The 24,366-nt window shown below is 47.4% G+C and overlaps 1 protein-coding gene across 1 annotated transcript in view; it reads right to left on the bottom strand.

Annotated features, from left to right (window-relative positions):
• Nucleotides 1-24,366, bottom strand: part of GDPD2 (glycerophosphodiester phosphodiesterase domain containing 2) — a 48,621-nt gene that overhangs the window by 6,544 nt on the left and 17,711 nt on the right. Inside the window, exons 7-14 of the mRNA XM_082263971.1 lie at nt 22,979-23,124; nt 22,025-22,107; nt 15,474-15,624; nt 14,726-14,935; nt 12,102-12,247; nt 11,145-11,292; nt 9,951-10,033; nt 6,460-6,488 (exon numbers count right to left, since the gene is read on the bottom strand). Of these exons, the coding sequence (XP_082120097.1) occupies nt 6,460-6,488; nt 9,951-10,033; nt 11,145-11,292; nt 12,102-12,247; nt 14,726-14,935; nt 15,474-15,624; nt 22,025-22,107; nt 22,979-23,124 (996 nt within the window). The remainder of the gene's footprint in view (nt 1-6,459; nt 6,489-9,950; nt 10,034-11,144; nt 11,293-12,101; nt 12,248-14,725; nt 14,936-15,473; nt 15,625-22,024; nt 22,108-22,978; nt 23,125-24,366) is intronic.

Genomic DNA, 24,366 nt, shown 5'->3' with positions numbered 1-24,366 from the left:
GACACTGATTAGTACAATCAGATTAATATAGTGCATATTGTGAGCACTAATGACACTGGCAGGGAAGGGGGTTAACACCAGGGGTGATCAAAGGGTTAATTGTGAGCCTAGGGGAGTGTTTTTTCTAACTGTATGGGGGCGTGGCTTGTGAAATTACCATGGAGACCTGTGATCCTATATAGAAGGCGCTCTGTGATCATTCTAGAGAGAAGAACGGTCAGCTGTGTTTACAACATCCGACCGTCCTTCTCTCTCAGCGGGGAGCGATCGCAGCCGCCGGCCCCGTGGATCAGCATCCCCGCTGCTAAGTGGGGGTGGGAGCTCCCCCCTCAGCACTCTGCGTGCGACTGATGTAGAGCTACGTCATTTCGTGCAGGAGAGCCACCCTGCCACGGTGGGCAAGTGGTTAAATGTCACCAAAAGTTCTATTTGTGTGAAAAAATGATAAAAAAAAAGGCCTTTGGGTACAATGTTGCATGACCGCGCAATTGTCATTCAAAGTGCAACAGCGCTGAAATCTGAAAATTGACCTAGAAAGGAAGGGGGGAGGTGGAGTGTCCAGTAGACAAGTGGTAATAAAAGGATACTTTACCTGTCCATGGATCCAGTGCCTCTTTCACCAGTCTTAGGGACCCCGGTGAGCATCTTTACTATAGTAAGTTGGCTGCGACTCCGAGCGGCTTCACACTGCGCATGCCGGAACCGTGCTACACTTTGTAAATGGGACCTCTGACGTGTCTCAGAAAGGGGGGGAGCAGGTACCTGTAGAAACTAGATACCTGCTCTCCCCCCCCCCCCCCCCCCCAAAAAAAATAGTTGCATCCTACAGTGGTGTTGGGGGGGGGGGGGGGAGAAACTTCCCTTTTTTTGGGGTGAAGTTCGGCATTAATAAGGATAAATGGAGGACTGTTGTGTTTTTGGCATAGTGCCAATCATACTTCTTACATCGCACCGCGTGTGGGAAGAGTTTCATCCAGAATTAGAACCGTCTCCGTCATGAATATTCATGCTGTGACATGATTATATATGGAATGGATGAAAAGAAGAATACGGTACAATGTATGCAAAATCAAATTTATAATTACATTCTAATTATAGATCATTATTAAAAAAATATGTCTCCACTGCAATCCTATTGGTTGATGAACATTATATATATATATATAATAAATAAGCGGCATACGGATAAATTATAATATTTCCTTTGCTTTATTCTTTTGTAGATTTTAGAAGCAACAACAGAATTCTGTTTATTACATCTGAGAATCCATCGAAGAATCGGTCCGGATGAACATTCTAGAAGTCTGACCCGATGACGGCATCATTGAATGCGCTGACAGATTTTGTTCTAACAAAAATCTAACTGTGTATGGGGGGCAGCTTTACTTGAAATAAACTGGAAGCAGAAACATTCTTTTCTTCCTTCTGTAAATTACTAATCCCCATCCCCCACACACACCAAACATGTAATGAAGAATCCAAAAAAATGGGGGATTAACCCCCCCCCCCCCCCATTCATGTTTGGGTTTTCTGGTGGTCAGTCCCCCTACTTTTTGGAATAATCGATGTTTGATGATGGTGCCCCCTCTTTTCTCTAAGTGCACTACTAGTCTTACTTATTTGAGGCATTTAATATAAAATGTAATTTCATGTAGAAGAAAGGAAGATACAGCAGGGGGGGGGGGGGATAAGGACTGTCTCACTTAAAAAAATTATCCGCCATTTTTTATCATTGGTGTATTTTATATGATGGAGACAGAATATCAACCAGAAATGATAGAAATGTTATAAATGGAGTTGCAGTTCAGGGAGTAAAATAAGTATTTGATCCCCTTAGTAGTTGGTGGAGAAACCCTTGTTGGAAGCACAGAGGTCAGACGTTTCTTGTAGTTGGAAGCACAGAGGTCAGACGTTTCTTGTAGTTGGAAGCACAGAGGTCAGACGTTTCTTGTAGTTGGAAGCACAGAGGTCAGACGTTTCTTGTAGATGGAAGCACAGAGGTCAGACGTTTCTTGTAGTTGGGAAGCACAGAGGTCAGACGTTTCTTGTAGATGGAAGCACAGAGGTCAGACGTTTCTTGTAGATGGAAGCACAGAGGTCAGACGTTTCTTGTAGTTGGGAAGCACAGAGGTCAGACGTTTCTTGTAGATGGAAGCACAGAGGTCAGACGTTTCTTGTAGTTGGAAGCACAGAGGTCAGACGTTTCTTGTAGATGGAAGCACAGAGGTCAGACGTTTCTTGTAGATGGGAGCACAGAGGTCAGACGTTTCTTGTAGATGGGAGCACAGAGGTCAGACGTTTCTTGTAGTTGGCCCCCAGGTTTGCACACATCTCAGGAGGGATTTTGCTCCACTCTTCTTTACAGATCTTCTCTAAATCCTTAAGGTTTCTTGGCTGTCGCTTGGAAACTCAAAGTTTCAGCTTCCTCCATACATTTTCTATAGGATGAAGTTCTGGAGACTGACTAGGCCACTCCATGACCTTAATGTGCTTCTTCTTGAGCCACTCCTTTGTTGCCTTGGCGATATGTTTTGGGTCATTGTCATGCTGGAAGACCCATCCATGACCCATCTTCAGTGTTCTGGCTGAGGGAAGAAGGTTCTCATCCAAGATTTTACAATACATGGCCCCGCCCATTGGCCAATCAATGTGCAAAGTTGGTCTGTACCTTTATCAGAGAAACAGCCCCAAAGCATCGTTTCCACCTCCGTGCCTGACTATAGGGGACGGTGACTGTAGGGGACGGTGACTGTAGGGATGGTGTTCTTACGGTCATAGTCAGCAATTTTCTTCCTCAAATACTTCTAAATGGAGTAAAATAAGTATTTGATCCCTGACCAACCAACAATAACTCCGCCCCCACAGACTGGCTACAGGAGGGGCTCATGTGGTCACAGATTAGTCCTGTCAATGTAAGAAGACAACTCGTTATGTGTATAGAAGACACCCGCCCACAGAATCTTTCCTCCAATCACAGCTCACTATCATGGGAAGACCAAAGAGCTGTCAGAGGAGGTCAGGGGAGAAGATTGGAGACCGGCACAAGGCTGGAATGGCTACAAGACCATCAGCAAGAAGCTTGGGGAGAAGGAGACAACTGTTGGAGTGATTGATGGTTATTTTGTATTTCTTCCATTTGTCAATAAATTGCTCCATCAATGGTCCTCAGTCTGGAGCTCCATGGAAGATTTCTCCTCACGGGGTGAGGATGGTCATGAGAAAAGTGAGGGATCCGCCCAGAACTACATGGGAGGAGCTTGTGAATGATCTCAAGGCAGTTGGGACCGCAGTCACCAAACAAACCATTGGTAACCCAATACACCGCCATGGATTGAAATCCTGCAGAGCCCACAAGGTCCCCTTTCTTAGGAAGGCAAAATGTTCATTGGCAAACCTCAGACGGACTGTACATCTAAATGATTCAGAGAAGGATTGGGAGGAAGTGCTGTGGTCAGAGGAGACAAAAATTGAGCTCTTTGGCATTAACTCAACTCGCCATTCTTGAAAGAAGAAAAATGGTGACTATGACCCTAAGAACACCATCCCTACAGTCACCCTCCCTACAGGCACCGTCCCTACAGTCACCCTCCCTACAGTCACCCTCCCTACAGTCACCCTCCCTACAGTCACCGTCCCGACAGTCACCGTCCCGACAGTCACCGTCCCTACAGTCACCTTCCCTACAGTCATCATCCCTACAGTCACCGTCCCTACAGTCACCTTCCCTACAGTCACCCTCCCTACAGTCACCGTCCCTACAGTCACCCTCCCTACAGTCACCCTCCCTACAGTCACCCTCCCTACAGTCACCGTCCCTACAGTCACCCTCCCTACAGTCACCGTCCCTACAGTCACCCTCCCTACAGTCAGGCACGGAGGTGGAAATGATGCTTTGGGGCTGTTTCTCTGATAAAGGTTCAGGCCGACTTTCCCACATTGAGGGGCCAATGGGCGGGGCCATGTATTGTAAAATCCTGGATAAGAACCTTCTTCCCTTAGTCAGAACACTGAAGATGGGTCATGGACAGATGTATAGTAACGAAGTAGAACTACTTTACTAAAGTACAGTAGTGAAGTACAGATACCGCCTTTTAGTACTATAGTATAGTTTTTTCTCCTACTTCCATGTAATATTTTCAATGAGTTTAATACTTTCTCAGATATTTTTTCACTCAGATATATGCTGCATTCGTTACTCGTTACTGTGACAGGGCTGTGCTGTGTGGGTGGACCTGGAGCGCAGAGCAGTGCGCCCCCTGAGCCCACCCATTGTGTGACAATAGCGAATGAATATTTGCTATTGTCACACGGATCCTCCTCCTGGCCAATCAGGAAGTGGGTCTGAGACACGTTTTCCTGATTTGGCCGAAAGGCGAACAATTACCATTGGCTGAGGAGGGAGACGCGTAGGATTGAGGAAATGCCGCCGCCGCCTCAGGTAAGTACATGCGCTGGTCTCTCTGCACACTGTGGGCACTCTGCATTGATCGCCTTGTCGGGCGATGGGGATTGCTAGTGCCCCTGATTGGGGGGGGCGAACCTGGATGCTGACCCCCTTTATATACGCCGCTGATCCTTTTTCCTCTTTCTCTTTCCCTTTCTTTTTATTTTATTTTTCCTTTTGTTTTTTCCCTTATTCTTCCTTCAAAACTTCTTCTACTCTCAGTGTACTGACTTCTTCTACTCTCAGTGTACTGACTTCTTCTACTCTCAGTGTACTGACTTCTTCTACTCTCAGTGTACTGACTTCTTCTACTCTCAGTGTACTGCCTTCTTCTACTCTCAGTGTACTGCCTTCTTCTACTCTCAGTGTACTGACTTCTTCTACTCTCAGTGTACTGACTTCTTCTACTCTCAGTGTACTGACTTCTTCTACTCTCAGTGTACTGCCTTCTTCTACTCTCAGTGTACTGCCTTCTTCTACTCTCAGTGTACTGACTTCTTCTACTCTCAGTGTACTGACTTCTTCTACTCTCAGTGTACTGACTTCTTCTACTCTCAGTGTACTGCCTTCTTCTACTCTCAGTGTACTGCCTTCTTCTACTCTCAGTGTACTGACTTCTTCTACTCTCAGTGTACTGACTTCTTCTACTCTCAGTGTACTGACTTCTTCTACTCTCAGTGTACTGCCTTCTTCTACTCTCAGTGTACTGCCTTCTTCTACTCTCAGTGTACTGACTTCTTCTACTCTCAGTGTACTGACTTCTTCTACTCTCAGTGTACTGACTTCTTCTACTCTCAGTGTACTGCCTTCTTCTACTCTCAGTGTACTGCCTTCTTCTACTCTCAGTGTACTGACTTCTTCTACTCTCAGTGTACTGACTTCTTCTACTCTCAGTGTACTGACTTCTTCTACTCTCAGTGTACTGACTTCTTCTACTCTCAGTGTACTGACTTCTTCTACTCTCAGTGTACTGCCTTCTTCTACTCTCAGTGTACTGACTTCTTCTACTCTCAGTGTACTGCCTTCTTCTACTCTCAGTGTACTGACTTCTTCTACTCTCAGTGTACTGCCTTCTTCTACTCTCAGTGTACTGACTTCTTCTACTCTCAGTGTACTGACTTCTTCTACTCTCAGTGTACTGCCTTCTTCTACTCTGTGTACTGACCGGTGGCAAATGCCTCCCCCGGTTCAGTATGCGATGGTAAGATTGGGCGGTGGGGGCTGCTTCCTTCCAAGGGTGCAGTGTGTTCCCGTGAGGGGTGCCGGGGAGGGGGGGCGCGGCCCGGGCCCGCTGCCCACCGGTGTGGCGGATTGGAGGCAGTGTACTTGAATTACCGTTCTATGGATTACTTTGGTTAATTGATATATATATTGCAAAGTATATTTCTCTAATCCATGTCTTGCAATTGCTAATATTGCAAAGTATATTTCTCTAATCCATGTCTTGCAATTGCTAAACTGTTCGCTATGTTTGACCGAGCCCTGTGGGCACACTTTGCACTGTTGTATGACCGAGCCCTGTGGGCACACTTTGCACTGTTGTATGACCGAGCCCTGTGGGCACACTTTGCACTGTTGTAAATTTTGTTTACTTTCTCATAAAACCTTAATAAAAATTATTGGAAATTAAAAATTATAAAAATCACAACTTCTTCTTCCATAAAGTGTTGAAACTACTTCAAGTTCATTTTAAATGCAAACTCTTGGTAAAATCTCATTGTAACACACCTGCCCTAAACATCAGTCACCAGACAAAATCAGGAAAGCTGATCTCAGTCTATGCCTGATCTAACAGGAATGTCCTTTCATAGTAAAAACCTAATTAGTGCAGAAGAAAAATGAAATATATTCTGTAATGTGTGAATAGTAATATGACATGCTTTTCCTAATCTAAGAAAGGATCTACGATCTACATAATATTTACATAATATTTAAATATCTAGGAAAAAAACAGTGTAAAACATCACAAGAAAACTTCCATCACGTAATTTCATGTATTAAAAACACAATATTACCTTCTTCTTCTCTTCTCTGTAAACACTTCCTGCAAGAAGCAGAATAAAAAGCAGAAAATCAGACAATACAGCAACATTCACTTTCAATCGATTTAGTAAAAATATATTCATTACATTTAAAAAAATAATTGAATTACTGATAAATATCAAAACTCATCTATAAAAAATATATGTTACACAGAGTGAGAGATTGATGATTATGGGTTCCTGCGAGTGACACCCCAAAATTCAGCATCTCATTCTAAGACCAATAATAAAAAAGACAACATTTCTCTATTATAAATCCTTAGTGAGAAGTCTGTCCATGTACAGTATAGGGGGAGAAGTCTGTCCATGCACAGTATAGGATGCACTCAGTACTTGGTCGGAGCTCCTTTTCCATGAATTACGGCATCAATGCGGCGTGGTATAGAGGTGATCAGCCTGTGGCACTGCTGAGGTGTTATGGAAGCCCAGGTTGCTTTGATAGCGGCCTTCAGATCCTCTGCATTGTTGGGTCTGATGTCTCTCATCTTCCTCCTGACAATCCCCATGAATCCACAGCAATCCCATGATCATGTGACCAGGTATTGGCACTGCCCACACTGCCAAACCTACCAAGTCCTGCTGGAAAATGAAATCATGCTCCCCTCTGCTGACCAGCTTCTGGAGATGCTGAAGTGCTCTAGAATTTCCTGCTAGAGGGCTGCACTGACTTTGGTGGACCAACACCAGCAGATGACACGGCTCCCTAAATCATTACTGACTGGGCTTCCATAACACTAAAGCAGCCACAGGCTGATCGCCTCCATGCCACGCCGCATTGATGCAGTAATTCATGCAAAAAGCCCCTAACCAAGTACTGAGTGCAATCTATACTGTACATGGACAGACTTCTCAGTAAGACAACATTTCTGTATTATAAATCCTTTTATTGGTCTTGGTCTAGAATGAGATGCTGAATTATGGGGTGACTGGCTTCTAGAAGCCATAATCATCAAAATTGGAATGTGTGAAATCTCTCTGTGTAAGAAATATCCTATAATTTGAGATTGTGTGTGGTATACCACAGGGGCCAGCAAAAACCTTTTAGCCAAGCTATAAACTATATCACCAAGAGTCTGTGGAGGACACCTGAGCATCACAGCTCTACTTACTTGTTGAACATCCCAATCCAGAACCATGATCTTAATGGTTGATAGATAATATCTGGAGTTGCCCCTCCCTATCCCCTCCCCCCTCCCTCCCTATCCCCCTCCCTATCCCCTCCCTCCCTATCCCCTCCCTATCCCCTCCCTCCCTCCCTATCCCCTCCCCCCCTCCCTCCCTATCCCCTCCCTATCCCCTCCCTCCCTATCCCCTCCCTCCCTCCCTCCCTATCCCCTCCCTCCCTATCCCCTCCCTATCCCCTCCCTCCCTATCCCCTCCCTATCCCCTCCCTCCCTATCCCCTCCCCCCTCCCTCCCTATCCCCTCCCTCCCTATCCCCTCCCCCCCTCCCTCCCTATCCCCTCCCTCCCTATCCCCTCCCTCCCTCCCTCCCTATCCCCTCCCTCCCTATCCCCTCCCTATCCCCTCCCTCCCTATCCCCTCCCCCCCTCCCTCCCTATCCCCTCCCTCCCTATCCCCTCCCTCCCTATCCCCTCCCCCCTCCCTCCCTATCCCCTCCCTCCCTATCCCCTCCCTCCCTATCCCCTCCCTCCCTATCCCCTCCCTATCCCCTCCCTCCCTATCCCCTCCCCCCCTCCCTCCCTATCCCCTCCCTCCCTATCCCCTCCCTCCCTATCCCCTCCCTCCCTATCCCCTCCCTATCCCCTCCCTCCCTATCCCCTCCCTATCCCCTCCCTCCCTATCCCCTCCCTATCCCCTCCCTATCCCCTCCCTATCCCCTCCCTCCCTATCCCCTCCCTCCCTATCCCCTCCCCCCCTCCCTCCCTATCCCCTCCCTCCCTATCCCCTCCCTCCCTATCCCCTCCCTATCCCCTCCCTCCCTATCCCCTCCCTATCCCCTCCCTCCCTATCCCCTCCCTATCCCCTCCCTCCCTATCCCCTCCCTCCCTATCCCCTCCCTCCCTATCCCCTCCCTCCCTATCCCCTCCCTATCCCCTCCCTCCCTATCCCCTCCCTATCCCCTCCCTCCCTATCCCCTCCCTATCCCCTCCCTCCCTATCCCCTCCCTATCCCCTCCCTCCCTATCCCCTCCCCCCCTCCCTCCCTATCCCCTCCCTCCCTATCCCCTCCCTATCCCCTCCCTATCCCCTCCCTCCCTATCCCCTCCCTCCCTCCCTCCCTATCCCCTCCCTCCCTATCCCCTCCCTCCCTATCCCCTCCCCCCCTCCCTCCCTATCCCCTCCCCCCCTCCCTCCCTATCCCCTCCCCCCCTCCCTCCCTATCCCCTCCCTCCCCCCCCTCCCTATCCCCTCCCTCCCCCCCCTCGCTCCCTCCCCTCCCTCCCTATCCCCTCCCTATCCCCTCCCTATCCCCTCCCTCCCTATCCCCTCCCTCCCTATCCTCCTCCCTCCCTCCCTCCCTCCCTATCCCCTCCCTCCCTATCCCCTCCCTATCCCCTCCCTCCCTATCCCCTCCCTCCCTATCCCCTCCCCCCTCCCTATCCCCTCCCTCCCTATCCCCTCCCTCCCTCCCTCCCTATCCCCTCCCTCCCTATCCCCTCCCTATCCCCTCCCTCCCTATCCCCTCCCCCCCTCCCTCCCTATCCCCTCCCTCCCTCCCCCCTCCCTATCCCCTCCCCCTCCCTTCCTTCCCCCTCCCTTCCTTCCCCCTCCCTTCCTTCCCCCTCCCTTCCTTCCCCCTCCCTTCCTTCCCCCTCCCCCCTCCCTTCCTTCCCCCTCCCCCCTCCCTTCCTTCCCCCTCCCTTCCTTCCTCTCCTCTCCCTCCCTCCCTTCCCCTCCCTCCCTTCCTTCCTTCCTCTCCCTCCATCAGGGCTCTGTGCAGGACCCTAAAGTTCCTCCATGACCTCAAACCTATTGTAAACTTTTAGGATGACACCTCCTAACAAAAGTGTACCCTACGGTTAAGGTCAGGTACTAATGTTGGATGAGAAGATCTTATACCAAGAGGTCTTCCAAACATTGGTGTCCTGCACAGAGCCCTGACCTCATACCCGAGTTCCTCCACACCTACCTGGTCATACCATACCATGTCTTTATGAAGCTGGCTTTGTACACAGGGGGGTCACAGTCATGCAGGAACAAAAAAAAAAAAAAAAAAAGGGTCTTTACCAAACCACAAGGCTGGAGGAGTACAATTGTATCTAATGTCTTTGTATGATGGAGGATTACCGGGATCCTTCACTGGAGACACCTGACCTCCATCATTTAGACGGTGGTTCACAGACTTAGTACATATGTGACAAATTTGACAATATATGAGAAGGCATTAAAACTTTTTGTGCCCCTATTTATTTATGGGACATGAAATATGATGGTGTCATATTTGATTTTCACCAACCCTATGAAAATGCAGTCTCATCTAGCTTCGTTTTCTCCCACTTACTTCTGGAGCACAAATGCCCATATAATGTGGATAAGCGCCACAACATCCGCTACAATCCAAATCGTCAAGTAATTATCAGGATCCTGTAAGAACAAAAAGTACAAACGTCATTGGGAAGAACAAGTACAAAGGTCATTGGGAAGAACAAGTAAGACACAAGTGGGCACCTCTAGAGTTCCCATGGGCTGCTTCTCTGATGAATGCTCACCTTGCCCAGCCGGTCAGTTTAGGTGGACAGCCATGTCTTGGTAGGGGCCTGGCCGGTCAGTTTAGGTGGACGGCCATGTCTTGGAGGGTTGCAGTTGTGCCGTACTCTTTACATTTTCCCATGATGGATTGATCAGCGCTCCGTGAGATGGTCAAAGCTTGGGAGATTTTTTTTTTATAACCTAACCCTGCTTTACACTTCTCCACAACTTTATCCCTGACCTGTCTGCTGTGTTCTTTGGCCTTCATGATACTGCTTGTTCACTAAGGTTCTCTAAAAAATCTCTGAGGGCTTCACAGAACAGCTGTATTTATACTGAGATTACATTACACACAGGTGGACTCCATTTACTAATTTGGTGACTTCTGAAGGCAATTGGATCTCAGGGGTGTCCAAACTATGGCCCTCATGAAAATACAATTCCCATGACGCATTGTAAATCTCTAAAATTCAGACATAACTAGGCATGATGGAAATTGTAGTTTCTGGACAGCTGGAGGGCCATAGTTGCTAGATATTAGGGGTATCCAAGTAAAGGGGGCTGCATACAAACCCCCCCCCCACACACACACGTTTCACAGATTTGCATAATTTTCCTTCCACTTTACAATTATGTGCCGCTTTGTGTCAGTCTGTCAAATAAAACCCTAATAAAAACACATTTACAATTTTGGTTGGAACATGACAAAATGTGAAAATTTCAAGGGGTGTGAATACTTTTTCAAGGCACTGTATGTCCCAAATGAAGTTGAAGCCTCTAACCCTTTGTTCTACTCCCCCATGTTATGATGTGTGGATGATTTTTGGTTGGAAATGCCAAAAATTACCTTTTTTATGCTGCTTTCTGCCCTCTGGCTGCGGTGTTCTGTGCTGGCAGAGCAGAGTAGCAGCCACACCCCCTCATCACAAGTTACCTCCCACAGACTCGTAATGTAGAAGACTAGGAGGACAGCGATCTTCTTCTGTACCAAACAGTGACTACTCACCAACAGCCATATGGGTCTCTTCAGGTCTTTCAGCAGCTGGATGGCATTGGAGGTGACAGATGTGGCTCCTGCACACCACAGATGTGAGAACAGCCAGGGTTCATTCACCACAAACAGATTCACCGAAATATTATCCTTGCGGTATGACCTGAGAACCAAGAACATGGATGGTAAATGAACACAAAGCAGCAAGATGAACTTCTAATACAAAGTCAAGAAATAATTAGAGCAGACCGAAACCTCAACATCCACCTTATTCATGGTGTCCAATTGTGGAGATTTCAGCTCACTTCCTACCTCAGGAGGAGACATAACAGGAAGTGAAAGGAAATCTCTCCAAAGTCATGGGAAATCTCTTCTTAGTTGTCTCTGGAACAGGTGTCTCTATTGAAGGATCTTCCCTCTCTATTCATGTTCCGGTGACAACTGCATGGTTTTGGATTTCCCATCACGTGGACAGTGGTCACCAGGACAAATAATGGATGACCCCAATGAGGACACAGAAAGCAAAAAAAACTCGATGGAGGTTCAAACTCTTCCACACCTCATCCAAAACTAAACCAGAAATTGTTGGTTTTAGCGACACCTTAAATTAAAATTATTGTCAACATGGTTCTTAAAATCAGGTTTTTTGGGCTACCAGGGTGATCGGGGAACAATAGTGGCAATTACACTTGTGGCCTTCTCCTATCAAGTAACATTTTTTATATCTTTACAATGAGACTGCAGACATGGCACAGGAGAGGGTCAGAGACTGCAGACATGGTACAGGAGATGGTCAGAGACTGCAGACATGGTAAAGGAGACGGTCACAGACTGTAGACATGGTAAAAGGAGACGGTCAGAGACTGCAGACATGGTACAGGAGATGGTCCAATATATTTCTATATAAAAAAATGATACAATAAAAGCAAACAAACACAATGTATCCAGCACACGTCACCTCGTCTGTCTTACCGGATCTCGGCCACGCTCAGGTTTGTGTAGGACAGATTGACGGCGTCCAGCGTGTCGTTCTTCAGCCTCCTTCTTCCATAAATCTGCTTGAAGCCTGGAGCTCTCCGTATGACTTCTTCCCGGTTATCATCAGGAAGCCAAAGAATCTACCGGGAGCAGAAAACAGGCGTCAGGACATTTCATGAACATCGCTGGAAACAGTTATTTATATTACATCAGATCACCAAAAATTACAGAGTCTGTGGGGATCAACTGGGTAAATGTGGGGGGCCCCAGACACTCCCCTCTGGAATGGTAAGCAGAGTACACACACATACATCGTTTTATTCTGTTCAATCAGCGAATAAAAAAAAACAAAAAAAAAAACAAAAAAAAAAACTGCTAGATCCACACAAGCAATGTTGATGCAGCGATCCCCACTGTTCTATTGTATTCTGACAGGGGGGACTTGGAGACTATGGGACTGAATGTCTGGGGAACTGGGAGACAGAACGATTTGGGGACTAGGAGACTGGGGGTTTAAGAGACTGAGCGACTGGGGACCTAGAAGACTGTGGGATTGGGGGACTAAGAGACTGGGAACCAAGAGACTAGAAGACTGGGGACCTAGAAAACAGAGTTTGGGGGACCTTGGGACTGGGAGATGGAACGACTGGGGGACTAAGAGGCTGGGGAACTAGGAGACCTGGGAGATTGGGGGACCCGGAGACTAAATGACTGAGGACCTAGAAGACTGGGAAACTGAACGACTGGGGGACCTAGAAGACTGGAGGATTGAGAGACTGGGGAACTGGGAGGCCAGGAGACTGAACAACTGGGGACCTAGAGGATTGGGAGAGTGGGGGATTGGGGAACTGGGGGCCTGAAAGGACTAGGAGGACTGGAGAACTTGTTCCAGCTTTGAAAACAAGAGCGAGCAAACTTAGAGCAAATATCACCGACTATAAAAAGGAGTAAACGGTCATGAATTTCATCCTCCTATATTATTTCCTGATTAGGGAATGTATGGACAGGGAGACATTTCTTCTGGGTTAGTATCTGTAATCTCTGATACAAGTGATTGATAGTAGAATGCATTCAAAGTTACATTTTACCCAGAATTATAAATGAACAATTGCTTTCCCTTTACCTCTTCAGGCCCATTCAGGTGAACATCGCTTGTGTGGATCTATCAGGTTTTTTGTTTATTCCGCTGATTGAACAGAATAAAACGATGTGTGTGTGTACTCTGCATGCCATTCCAGAGGGGATTGTCTGGGGGCCCCCCACATTCACCCAGTTGATCCCCAAAGACTGTAATTTTTGGTGATCTGACGTAATATAAATAATTGTTTCTAGTGTGTCAGTGACTGCATTGCCATTTATTTGGAATGGAAACCAATACAGGAAGGCAACGCACATTTCCGTGTTTTATTATGAGAAGCTCACAGTGTGCAGTGAAATCAGAGGAAGCCATTTCAGTCCAGGAGAAGAGCCAGTACAACTGTGCGAGACTGGAGGGGGAGGTCGGAGGTCAGACTGGAGGGGGGAGGTCGGAGGTCAGACTGGAGGGGGGAGGTCGGAGGTCAGACTGGAGGGGGGAGGTCGGAGGTCAGACTGGAGGGGGGAGGTCGGAGGTCAGACTGGAGGGGGGAAGTCGGAGGTCAGACTGGAGGGGGGAGGTCGGAGGTCAGACTGGAGGGGGGAGGTCGGAGGTCAGACTGGAGGGGGGGAGGTCGGAGGTCAGACTGGAGGGGGGGAGGTCAGAGGTCAGACTGGAGGGGGGAGGTCGGAGGTCAGACTGGAGGGGGGGGTCGGAGGTCAGACTGGAGGGGGGAGGTCGGAGGTCAGACTGGAGGGGGGAGGTCGGAGGTCAGACTGGAGGGGGGGGAGGCCGGAGGTCAGACTGGAGGGGGGGGAGGCCGGAGGTCAGACTGGAGGGGGGAGGTCAGACTGGAGGGGGGAGGTCAGACTGGAGGGGGGAGGTCGGAGGTCAGACTGGAGGGGGGGAGGTCAGAGGTCAGACTGGAGGGGGGGAGGTCAGAGGTCAGACTGGAGGGGGGAGGTCAGACTGGAGGGGGGAGGTCAGACTGGAGGGGGGAGGTCGGAGGTCAGACTGGAGGGGGGGAGGTCAGAGGTCAGACTGGAGGGGGGGAGGTCAGAGGTCAGACTGGAGGGGGGAGGTCAGACTGGAGGGGGGAGGTCAGACTGGAGGGGGGAGGTCGGAGGTCAGACTGGAGGGGGGGAGGTCAGAGGTCAGACTGGAGGGGGGAGGTCAGACTGGAGGGGGGAGGTCAGACTGGAGGGGGGAGGTCAGACTGGAGGGGGGAGGTCGGAGGTCAGACTGGAGGGGGGGAGGTCAGACTGGAGGGGGGAGGTCGGAGGTCAGACTGGAGGGGGGAGGTCGGAGGTCAGACTGGAGGGGGGAGGTCGGAGGTCAGACTGGAGGGGGGGGGGAGGCCGGAGGTCAGACTGGAGGGGGGAGGTCAGACTGGAGGGGGGAGGTCGGATGGTCAGACTGGAGGGGGGAGGTCGGACTAAGGTGGGGAGGTCGGACTGAAGGGGGGAGGTCAGAGGTCAGCACGGAGGGGAGGTCAGACTGGAGTGCTGAGAACAAAGTAAATGGCGGACCATCATAAACCTACCAGCTCCTCTCTAATGGAAGTGTTGAGGATGGTGTCCACTGTGACATTCACAAAGCTCTCGTTATACGGGTGACCGGGAGGTGGCTGACGCAGATCAAATATCAGTGAAATGTTCCGGTCCTTGCATGCGTTTACAATCTCCTCCAGAGACGGGATTTTCTGTCTATTAACCTCATCAGGGTCAGCAACCTTTGTTTCAAATGGGTTCCTCTAAAGACGACAGAAAGAACATCACAATGACCATCTTTTACCCTTCCGCCTGTAATCACCATGACCTCAACTGTGACCGGCAATCACCATGACCTCACCTGTGATCAGTACCGCCTCTGTTCATCACCCACCTATAATCACCATGACCTCACCTGTGACCGGCAATCACCATAATCTCACCTCACCTGCGACAGGTACCGCCTCTGTTCATCACCCACCTATAATCACCATGACTTTACCATGGTATATACGATTCTATACTGTGCCGGCACAATGATAATCTGATACATTGTATATATCACTGTATATGGTGTCATCACAAATCTTCTCATTTCATAGATGCAGATTACATGTGTTGTATGATGTGGGTCAGTGCTGTAGATTGTACACACACAATATATATATATATATATATATAAAATGTATGCATTACATATATACACTATGTACTGTATGTGCTATGTATGTTCTATAAGTATTCTGGGGATATCAGTTTTCTATACTCTGATCTGTCAGGAGCCCAGAAATCTGTCGTTACCTCCAGGAACCAATCCCCAGCATTCAGCTTCTGCAGTTCATTCCAGGTGAAGTTGGTGCAGTTTTCGCCGTCCCGAAATGGAAACACTTTCTTGACGTTGGTTGTCCTCAGCAAGGTGTCATCGTGCATCAGAAAAGGGATTCCATCCACACTAAGACAGAATGAGAAGACAGGATCAGAGACTACAGAGGAAGGGGATCAGAGACTACAGAGGAAGGGGATCAGAGACTGCAGACAGTATACAGAGGAAGGGGATCAGAGACTGCAGACAGTATACAGAGGAAGAGGATCAGAGACTGCAGACAGTATACAGAGGAAGGGGATCAGAGACTGCAGACAGTATACAGAGGAAGAGGATCAGAGACTGCAGACAGTATACAGAGGAAGGGGATCAGAGACTGCAGACAGTATACAGAGGAAGGGGATCAGAGACTGCAGACAGTATACAGAGGAAGAGGATCAGAGACTGCAGACAGTATACAGAGGAAGAGGATCAGAGACTGCAGACAGTTTACAGAGGAAGAGAGGATCAGAGACTGCAGACAGTATACAGAGGAAGAGGATCAGAGACTACAGAGGAAGGGGATCAGAGACTGCAGACAGTATACAGAGGAAGAGGATCAGAGACTGCAGACAGTATACAGGGGAAGAGGATCAGAGACTGCAGACAGTATACAGAGGAAGAGGATCAGAGACTGCAGACAGTATACAGAGGAAGAGGATCAGAGACTGCAGACAGTATACAGAGGAAGGGGATCAGAGACTGCAGACAGTATACAGAGGAAGGGGATCAGAGACTGCAGACAGTATACAGAAGAAGAGGATCAGAGACTGCAGACAGTATACAGAGGAAGAGGATCAGAGACTGCAGACAGTATACAGAGGAAGAGAGGATCAGAGACTGCAGACAGTATACAGAGGAAGAGGATCAGAGGCTGCAGACAGTATACAGAGGAAGAGGATCAGAGACTGCAGACAGTATACAGGGGAAGAGGATCAGAGACTGCAGAGGAAGGGGATCAGAGACTGCAGACAGTATACAGAGGAAGAGGATCAGAGACTGCAGAGGAAGGGGATCAGAGACTGCAGACAGTATACAGAGGAAGAGGATCAGAGACTGCAGAGGAAGAGGATCAGAGACTGCAGACAGTATACAGAGGAAGAGAGGATCAGAGACTGCAGACAGTATACAGAGGAAGAGAGGATCAGAGACTGCAGACAGTATACAGAGGAAGAGAGGATCAGAGACTGCAGGCAGTATACAGAGGAAGAGGATCAGAGACTGCAGACAGTATACAGAGGAAGGGGATCAGAGACTGCAGACAGTATACAGAGGAAGGGGATCAGAGACTGCAGACAGTATACAGAGGAAGAGGATCAGAGACTGCAGACAGTATACAGAGGAAGAGGATCAGAGACTGCAGGCAGTATACAGAGGAAGAGGATCAGAGACTGCAGGCAGTATAAAGAGGAAGAGGATCAGAGACTGCAGACAGTATACAGAGGAAGGGGATCAGAGACTGCAGACAGTATACAGAGGAAGAGGATCAGAGACTGCAGACAGTATACAGAGGAAGAGGATCAGAGACTGCAGACAGTATACAGAGGAAGGGGATCAGAGACTGCAGACAGTATACAGAGGAAGGGGATCAGAGACTGCAGACAGTATACAGAAGAAGAGGATCAGAGACTGCAGACAGTATACAGAGGAAGAGGATCAGAGACTGCAGACAGTATACAGAGGAAGAGAGGATCAGAGACTGCAGACAGTATACAGAGGAAGAGGATCAGAGGCTGCAGACAGTATACAGAGGAAGAGGATCAGAGACTGCAGACAGTATACAGGGGAAGAGGATCAGAGACTGCAGAGGAAGGGGATCAGAGACTGCAGACAGTATACAGAGGAAGAGGATCAGAGACTGCAGAGGAAGGGGATCAGAGACTGCAGACAGTATACAGAGGAAGAGGATCAGAGACTGCAGAGGAAGAGGATCAGAGACTGCAGACAGTATACAGAGGAAGAGAGGATCAGAGACTGCAGACAGTATACAGAGGAAGAGGATCAGAGACTGCAGACAGTATACAGAGGAAGAGAGGATCAGAGACTGCAGACAGTATACAGAGGAAGAGAGGATCAGAGACTGCAGACAGTATACAGAGGAAGAGAGGATCAGAGACTGCAGACAGTATACAGAGGAAGAGGATCAGAGACTGCAGACAGTATACAGGGGAAGAGGATCAGAGACTGCAGACAGTATACAGAGGAAGGGGATCAGAGACTGCAGACAGTATACAGAGGAAGGGGATCAGAGACTGCAGACAGTATACAGAGGAAGAGGATCAGAGACTGCAGACAGTATACAGAGGAAGAGGATCAGAGACTGCAGGCAGTATACAGAGGAAGAGGATCAGAGACTGCAGGCAGTATAAAGAGGAAGAGGATCAGAGACTGCAGACAGTATACAGAGGAAGAGGATCAGAGACTGCAGGCAGTATAAAGAGGAAGAGGATCAGAGACTGCAGACAGTATACAGAGGAAGAGGATCAGAGACTGCAGACAGTATACAGAGGAAGGGGATCAGAGACTGCAGACAGTATACAGAGGAAGAGGATCAGAGACTGCAGACAGTATACAGAGGAAGGGGATCAGAGACTGCAGACAGTATACAGAGGAAGAGGATCAGAGACTGCAGACAGTATACAGAGGAAGAGGATCAGAGACTGCAGGCAGTATACAGAGGAAGAGGATCAGAGACTGCAGGCAGTATAAAGAGGAAGAGGATCAGAGACTGCAGACAGTATACAGAGGAAGGGGATCAGAGACTGCAGACAGTATACAGAGGAAGAGGATCAGAGACTGCAGACAGTATACAGAGGAAGAGGATCAGAGACTGCAGACAGTATACAGAGGAAGGGGATCAGAGACTGCAGACAGTATACAGAGGAAGAGGATCAGAGACTGCAGACAGTATACAGAGGAAGGGGATCAGAGACTGCAGACAGTATACAGAGGAAGGGGATCAGAGACTGCAGACAGTATACAGAGGAAGAGGATCAGAGACTGCAGACAGTATACAGAGGAAGAGGATCAGAGACTGCAGACAGTTTACAGAGGAAGAGAGGATCAGAGACTGCAGACAGTATACAGAGGAAGAGGATCAGAGACTACAGAGGAAGGGGATCAGAGACTGCAGACAGTATACAGAGGAAGAGGATCAGAGACTGCAGACAGTATACAGGGGAAGAGGATCAGAGACTGCAGACAGTATACAGAGGAAGAGGATCAGAGACTGCAGACAGTATACAGAGGAAGAGGATCAGAGACTGCAGACAGTATACAGAGGAAGGGGATCAGAGACTGCAGACAGTATACAGAGGAAGGGGATCAGAGACTGCAGACAGTATACAGAAGAAGAGGATCAGAGACTGCAGACAGTATACAGAGGAAGAGGATCAGAGACTGCAGACAGTATACAGAGGAAGAGAGGATCAGAGACTGCAGACAGTATACAGAGGAAGAGGATCAGAGGCTGCAGACAGTATACAGAGGAAGAGGATCAGAGACTGCAGACAGTATACAGGGGAAGAGGATCAGAGACTGCAGAGGAAGGGGATCAGAGACTGCAGACAGTATACAGAGGAAGAGGATCAGAGACTGCAGAGGAAGGGGATCAGAGACTGCAGACAGTATACAGAGGAAGAGGATCAGAGACTGCAGAGGAAGAGGATCAGAGACTGCAGACAGTATACAGAGGAAGAGAGGATCAGAGACTGCAGACAGTATACAGAGGAAGAGAGGATCAGAGACTGCAGACAGTATACAGAGGAAGAGAGGATCAGAGACTGCAGGCAGTATACAGAGGAAGAGGATCAGAGACTGCAGACAGTATACAGAGGAAGGGGATCAGAGACTGCAGACAGTATACAGAGGAAGGGGATCAGAGACTGCAGACAGTATACAGAGGAAGAGAGGATCAGAGACTGCAGACAGTATACAGAGGAAGAGGATCAGAGACTGCAGACAGTATACAGAGGAAGAGGATCAGAGACTGCAGACAGTATACAGAGGAAGAGAGGATCAGAGACTGCAGACAGTATACAGAGGAAGAGGATCAGAGACTGCAGACAGTATACAGGGGAAGAGGATCAGAGACTGCAGACAGTATACAGAGGAAGGGGATCAGAGACTGCAGACAGTATACAGAGGAAGGGGATCAGAGACTGCAGACAGTATACAGAGGAAGAGGATCAGAGACTGCAGACAGTATACAGAGGAAGAGGATCAGAGACTGCAGGCAGTATACAGAGGAAGAGGATCAGAGACTGCAGGCAGTATAAAGAGGAAGAGGATCAGAGACTGCAGACAGTATACAGAGGAAGAGGATCAGAGACTGCAGGCAGTATAAAGAGGAAGAGGATCAGAGACTGCAGACAGTATACAGAGGAAGAGGATCAGAGACTGCAGACAGTATACAGAGGAAGGGGATCAGAGACTGCAGACAGTATACAGAGGAAGAGGATCAGAGGCTGCAGACAGTATACAGAGGAAGAGGATCAGAGACTGCAGACAGTATACAGGGGAAGAGGATCAGAGACTGCAGAGGAAGGGGATCAGAGACTGCAGACAGTATACAGAGGAAGAGGATCAGAGACTGCAGAGGAAGGGGATCAGAGACTGCAGACAGTATACAGAGGAAGAGGATCAGAGACTGCAGAGGAAGAGGATCAGAGACTGCAGACAGTATACAGAGGAAGAGAGGATCAGAGACTGCAGACAGTATACAGAGGAAGAGAGGATCAGAGACTGCAGACAGTATACAGAGGAAGAGAGGATCAGAGACTGCAGGCAGTATACAGAGGAAGAGGATCAGAGACTGCAGACAGTATACAGAGGAAGGGGATCAGAGACTGCAGACAGTATACAGAGGAAGGGGATCAGAGACTGCAGACAGTATACAGAGGAAGAGAGGATCAGAGACTGCAGACAGTATACAGAGGAAGAGGATCAGAGACTGCAGACAGTATACAGAGGAAGAGGATCAGAGACTGCAGACAGTATACAGAGGAAGAGAGGATCAGAGACTGCAGACAGTATACAGAGGAAGAGGATCAGAGACTGCAGACAGTATACAGGGGAAGAGGATCAGAGACTGCAGACAGTATACAGAGGAAGGGGATCAGAGACTGCAGACAGTATACAGAGGAAGGGGATCAGAGACTGCAGACAGTATACAGAGGAAGAGGATCAGAGACTGCAGACAGTATACAGAGGAAGAGGATCAGAGACTGCAGGCAGTATACAGAGGAAGAGGATCAGAGACTGCAGGCAGTATAAAGAGGAAGAGGATCAGAGACTGCAGACAGTATACAGAGGAAGAGGATCAGAGACTGCAGGCAGTATAAAGAGGAAGAGGATCAGAGACTGCAGACAGTATACAGAGGAAGAGGATCAGAGACTGCAGACAGTATACAGAGGAAGGGGATCAGAGACTGCAGACAGTATACAGAGGAAGAGGATCAGAGACTGCAGACAGTATACAGAGGAAGGGGATCAGAGACTGCAGGCAGTATACAGAGGAAGAGGATCAGAGACTGCAGGCAGTATAAAGAGGAAGAGGATCAGAGACTGCAGACAGTATACAGAGGAAGGGGATCAGAGACTGCAGACAGTATACAGAGGAAGGGGATCAGAGACTGCAGACAGTATACAGAGGAAGAGGATCAGAGACTGCAGACAGTATACAGAGGAAGGGGATCAGAGACTGCAGACAGTATACAGGGGAAGAGGATCAGAGACTGCAGACAGTATACAGAGGAAGAGGATCAGAGACTGCAGACAGTATACAGAGGAAGGGGATCAGAGACTGCAGACAGTATACAGAGGAAGAGGATCAGAGACTGCAGACAGTATACAGAGGAAGAGGATCAGAGACTGCAGGCAGTATACAGAGGAAGGGGATCAGAGACTGCAGGCAGTATACAGAGGAAGGGGATCAGAGACTGCAGACAGTATACAGAGGAAGAGGATCAGAGACTGCAGGCAGTATACAGAGGAAGAGGATCAGAGACTGCAGGCAGTATAAAGAGGAAGAGGATCAGAGACTGCAGACAGTATACAGAGGAAGGGGATCAGAGACTGCAGACAGTATACAGAGGAAGAGGATCAGAGACTGCAGACAGTATACAGAGGAAGGGGATCAGAGACTGCAGACAGTATACAGAGGAAGGGGATCAGAGACTGCAGACAGTATTCAGAGGAAGGGGATCAGAGACTACAGACAGTATACAGAGGAAGAGGATCAGAGGCTGCAGACAGTATACAGGGGAAGAGGATCAGAGGCTGCAGACAGTATACAGAGGAAGAGGATCAGAGACTGCAGACAGTATACAGAGGAAGGGGATCAGAGACTGCAGACAGTATACAGAGGAAGGGGATCAGAGACTGCAGACAGTATACAGAGGAAGAGGATCAGAGACTGCAGACAGTATACAGAGGAAGAGGATCAGAGACTGCAGACAGTATACAGAGGAAGGGGGGCTCCTCCTCTTACCTCACACTGACGTCCGACTCAAACACCGTTCCTCTGGATTCCACCATTTTCTGGAAGGACATCATTGTATTTTCTGGAGCCAGCTGTAAAATAAAGATCTCATCACCCCAAACCCTCCAATCAGAGGCCTGCGCTCATTACCCCAAACCATCCAATCAGAGGCCTGCGCTCATTACCCCAAACCATCCAATCAGAGGCCTGCGCTCATTACCCCAAACCATCCAATCAGAGGCCTGCGCTCATCACCCTAAACTGCCCAATCAGAGGCCTGCGCTCATTACCCCAAACCATCCAATCAGAGGCCTACGCTCATTACCCCAAACCATCCAATCAGAGGCCTGCGCTCATCACCCTAAACTGCCCAATCAGAGGCCTGCGCTCATTACCCCAAACCATCCAATCAGAGGCCTACGCTCATTACCCCAAACCATCCAATCAGAGGCCTGCGCTCATTACCCCAAACCCTCCAATCAGAGGCCTGCGCTCATCACCCTAAACTGCCCAATCAGAGGCCTGCGCTCATCACCCTAAACTGCCCAATCAGAGGCCTGCGCTCATCACCCCAAACCTTCCAATAAGAGGCCTGAGCTACCTCTTCCAATCCCTGTACAGCAGAGCTCAGACTAGAAGGACTGGGAACCAATCAGGAGTCCTGTATGCAAATGTGCAGATAACGCGCATGCTGATAGGAGGGGAGAGCGAGGAGAGAGATGAGCTCATCAGTCTGCTGCTGGTTGGGGATAGGAAATCGCTTTATTCCTTACAGGTGAGTGAGGTCATCTGCCTGGCTGTGCAAATCTCAGGTCTGGATGGACAGAAATATATATATATGTGTTATTCTTCTGTGCCCAGAGTCCGGCTTTAAATGAAATGAACTCTGACCCCTGAGTCTATGGGGGTCTCTACAGTGACATCACCCTCTAAGCCCCGCCCCATTCTCCTCCTGAAGCTTACCATAGGTGCTCCCCGGTGTCCTTGAATGTTGGGTTTGGGGGGGAGCTCAGACGCCTTCATGACGCAGGGAGATGTGGTGAAGATGGGGCTCACAAACAACGCACCGACCAGGAGGAGGTAAACCACCAGCACCAGAATCTTCAATACTGCTAATAGAGGAGAGGCATGGATGGAGGTGCGGATCATTGTGCTCCCAATAACAATCCGGATTAATTTTTAGGTATTCAGAAATAACAATGTATCCAAATTCCCAAATGAAATGAAACAAATTAAAACAAATATGAAATAAGGAAACAAAATTTCAGACAAAATTCAAATCATTTTTGAAACAAATTCTAATAGTTTTCTAATCGTATTCAAAATAGTTTTTTAATCAAATTCAAATAATTTTCTAATCTAATTCAAATTGTTTTTGAATCAAATTCAAATTTCTGAGGAGAGTGAAATAGAAAATAAAGGGATAGGGATAGAATAGAATAGAAAAGAATAGAATAGAAAAAAAAAGAATAGGGTATAATAAAGTAAAACAGAACAGAATACAAAATAAAAGAATAGAAAATGTAATAGAAAATAAAAGGGATAAAATAAAAAAAAATAAAAAAATGAATAAAATAGAAAGAATATATCCTTCTTTCCAATATTCACATTTTGAATAGAATAGAATAAAGATAACTATTTCCGAGAATTCTATAAAATAATTGATTATAATAGAAAGGAAAATAAAGAATAGAATAGAAAAAAAAACAATTGGATTATAATAAAATAGAATAAAAAAAGAACAGAAAGAATATAACCATCTTCCGAAATATGAATTTTGATTAGAATATAATTTAATAGAAAAGAATAGAATAGAATAAAAAATAAAATAGAAAAAAAAAATAGAAAATAAAAGGATAGAATATAAAATAAAATGGAATAGAAAAGGATAGAATATAAAATAAAATGGAATAGAAAAGAAGAGAGTAAAACATAACAAAATAAAATATAAAATAAAAGAACAGATTAGAATAAAAAAAATGTGAATAGAATAAAATAGAAAGAATATAACAGTCTTCCAAAATTTGAATAGAATAGAGTAGAAAGAATATAACTATTTCCCAGAATTCTAATAGAATAAAAAATAGTTGATTAGAATAGATAATTAAAGAACGGAATAGAAAAAAAAAATACAAAACAATACAATAGAATAGAATAGGATAAAATAGAATAGAAGGAATATAACCATCTTCCAAAATTTGAATTTCAATTAGAATAAATTTGAATAGAAAATAATATCATTTAATAGAGAAGAAAAGAGTAGAATAATAAAATAAAAGAATAGAATGGAATAAAAAAATATATAACCAACTTCCAAAATTCAATTTCAAATGGTATTTCCAATTTGGTCG

This window comes from Pelophylax lessonae, assembly GCF_965119305.1.
Source record: "Pelophylax lessonae genome assembly, chromosome: 7".
NCBI lineage: Eukaryota > Metazoa > Chordata > Amphibia > Anura > Ranidae > Pelophylax > Pelophylax lessonae.
The sequence above is the reverse complement of the archived record's forward strand: the minus strand, read 5'-3'. Positions and strand labels throughout refer to the sequence as shown.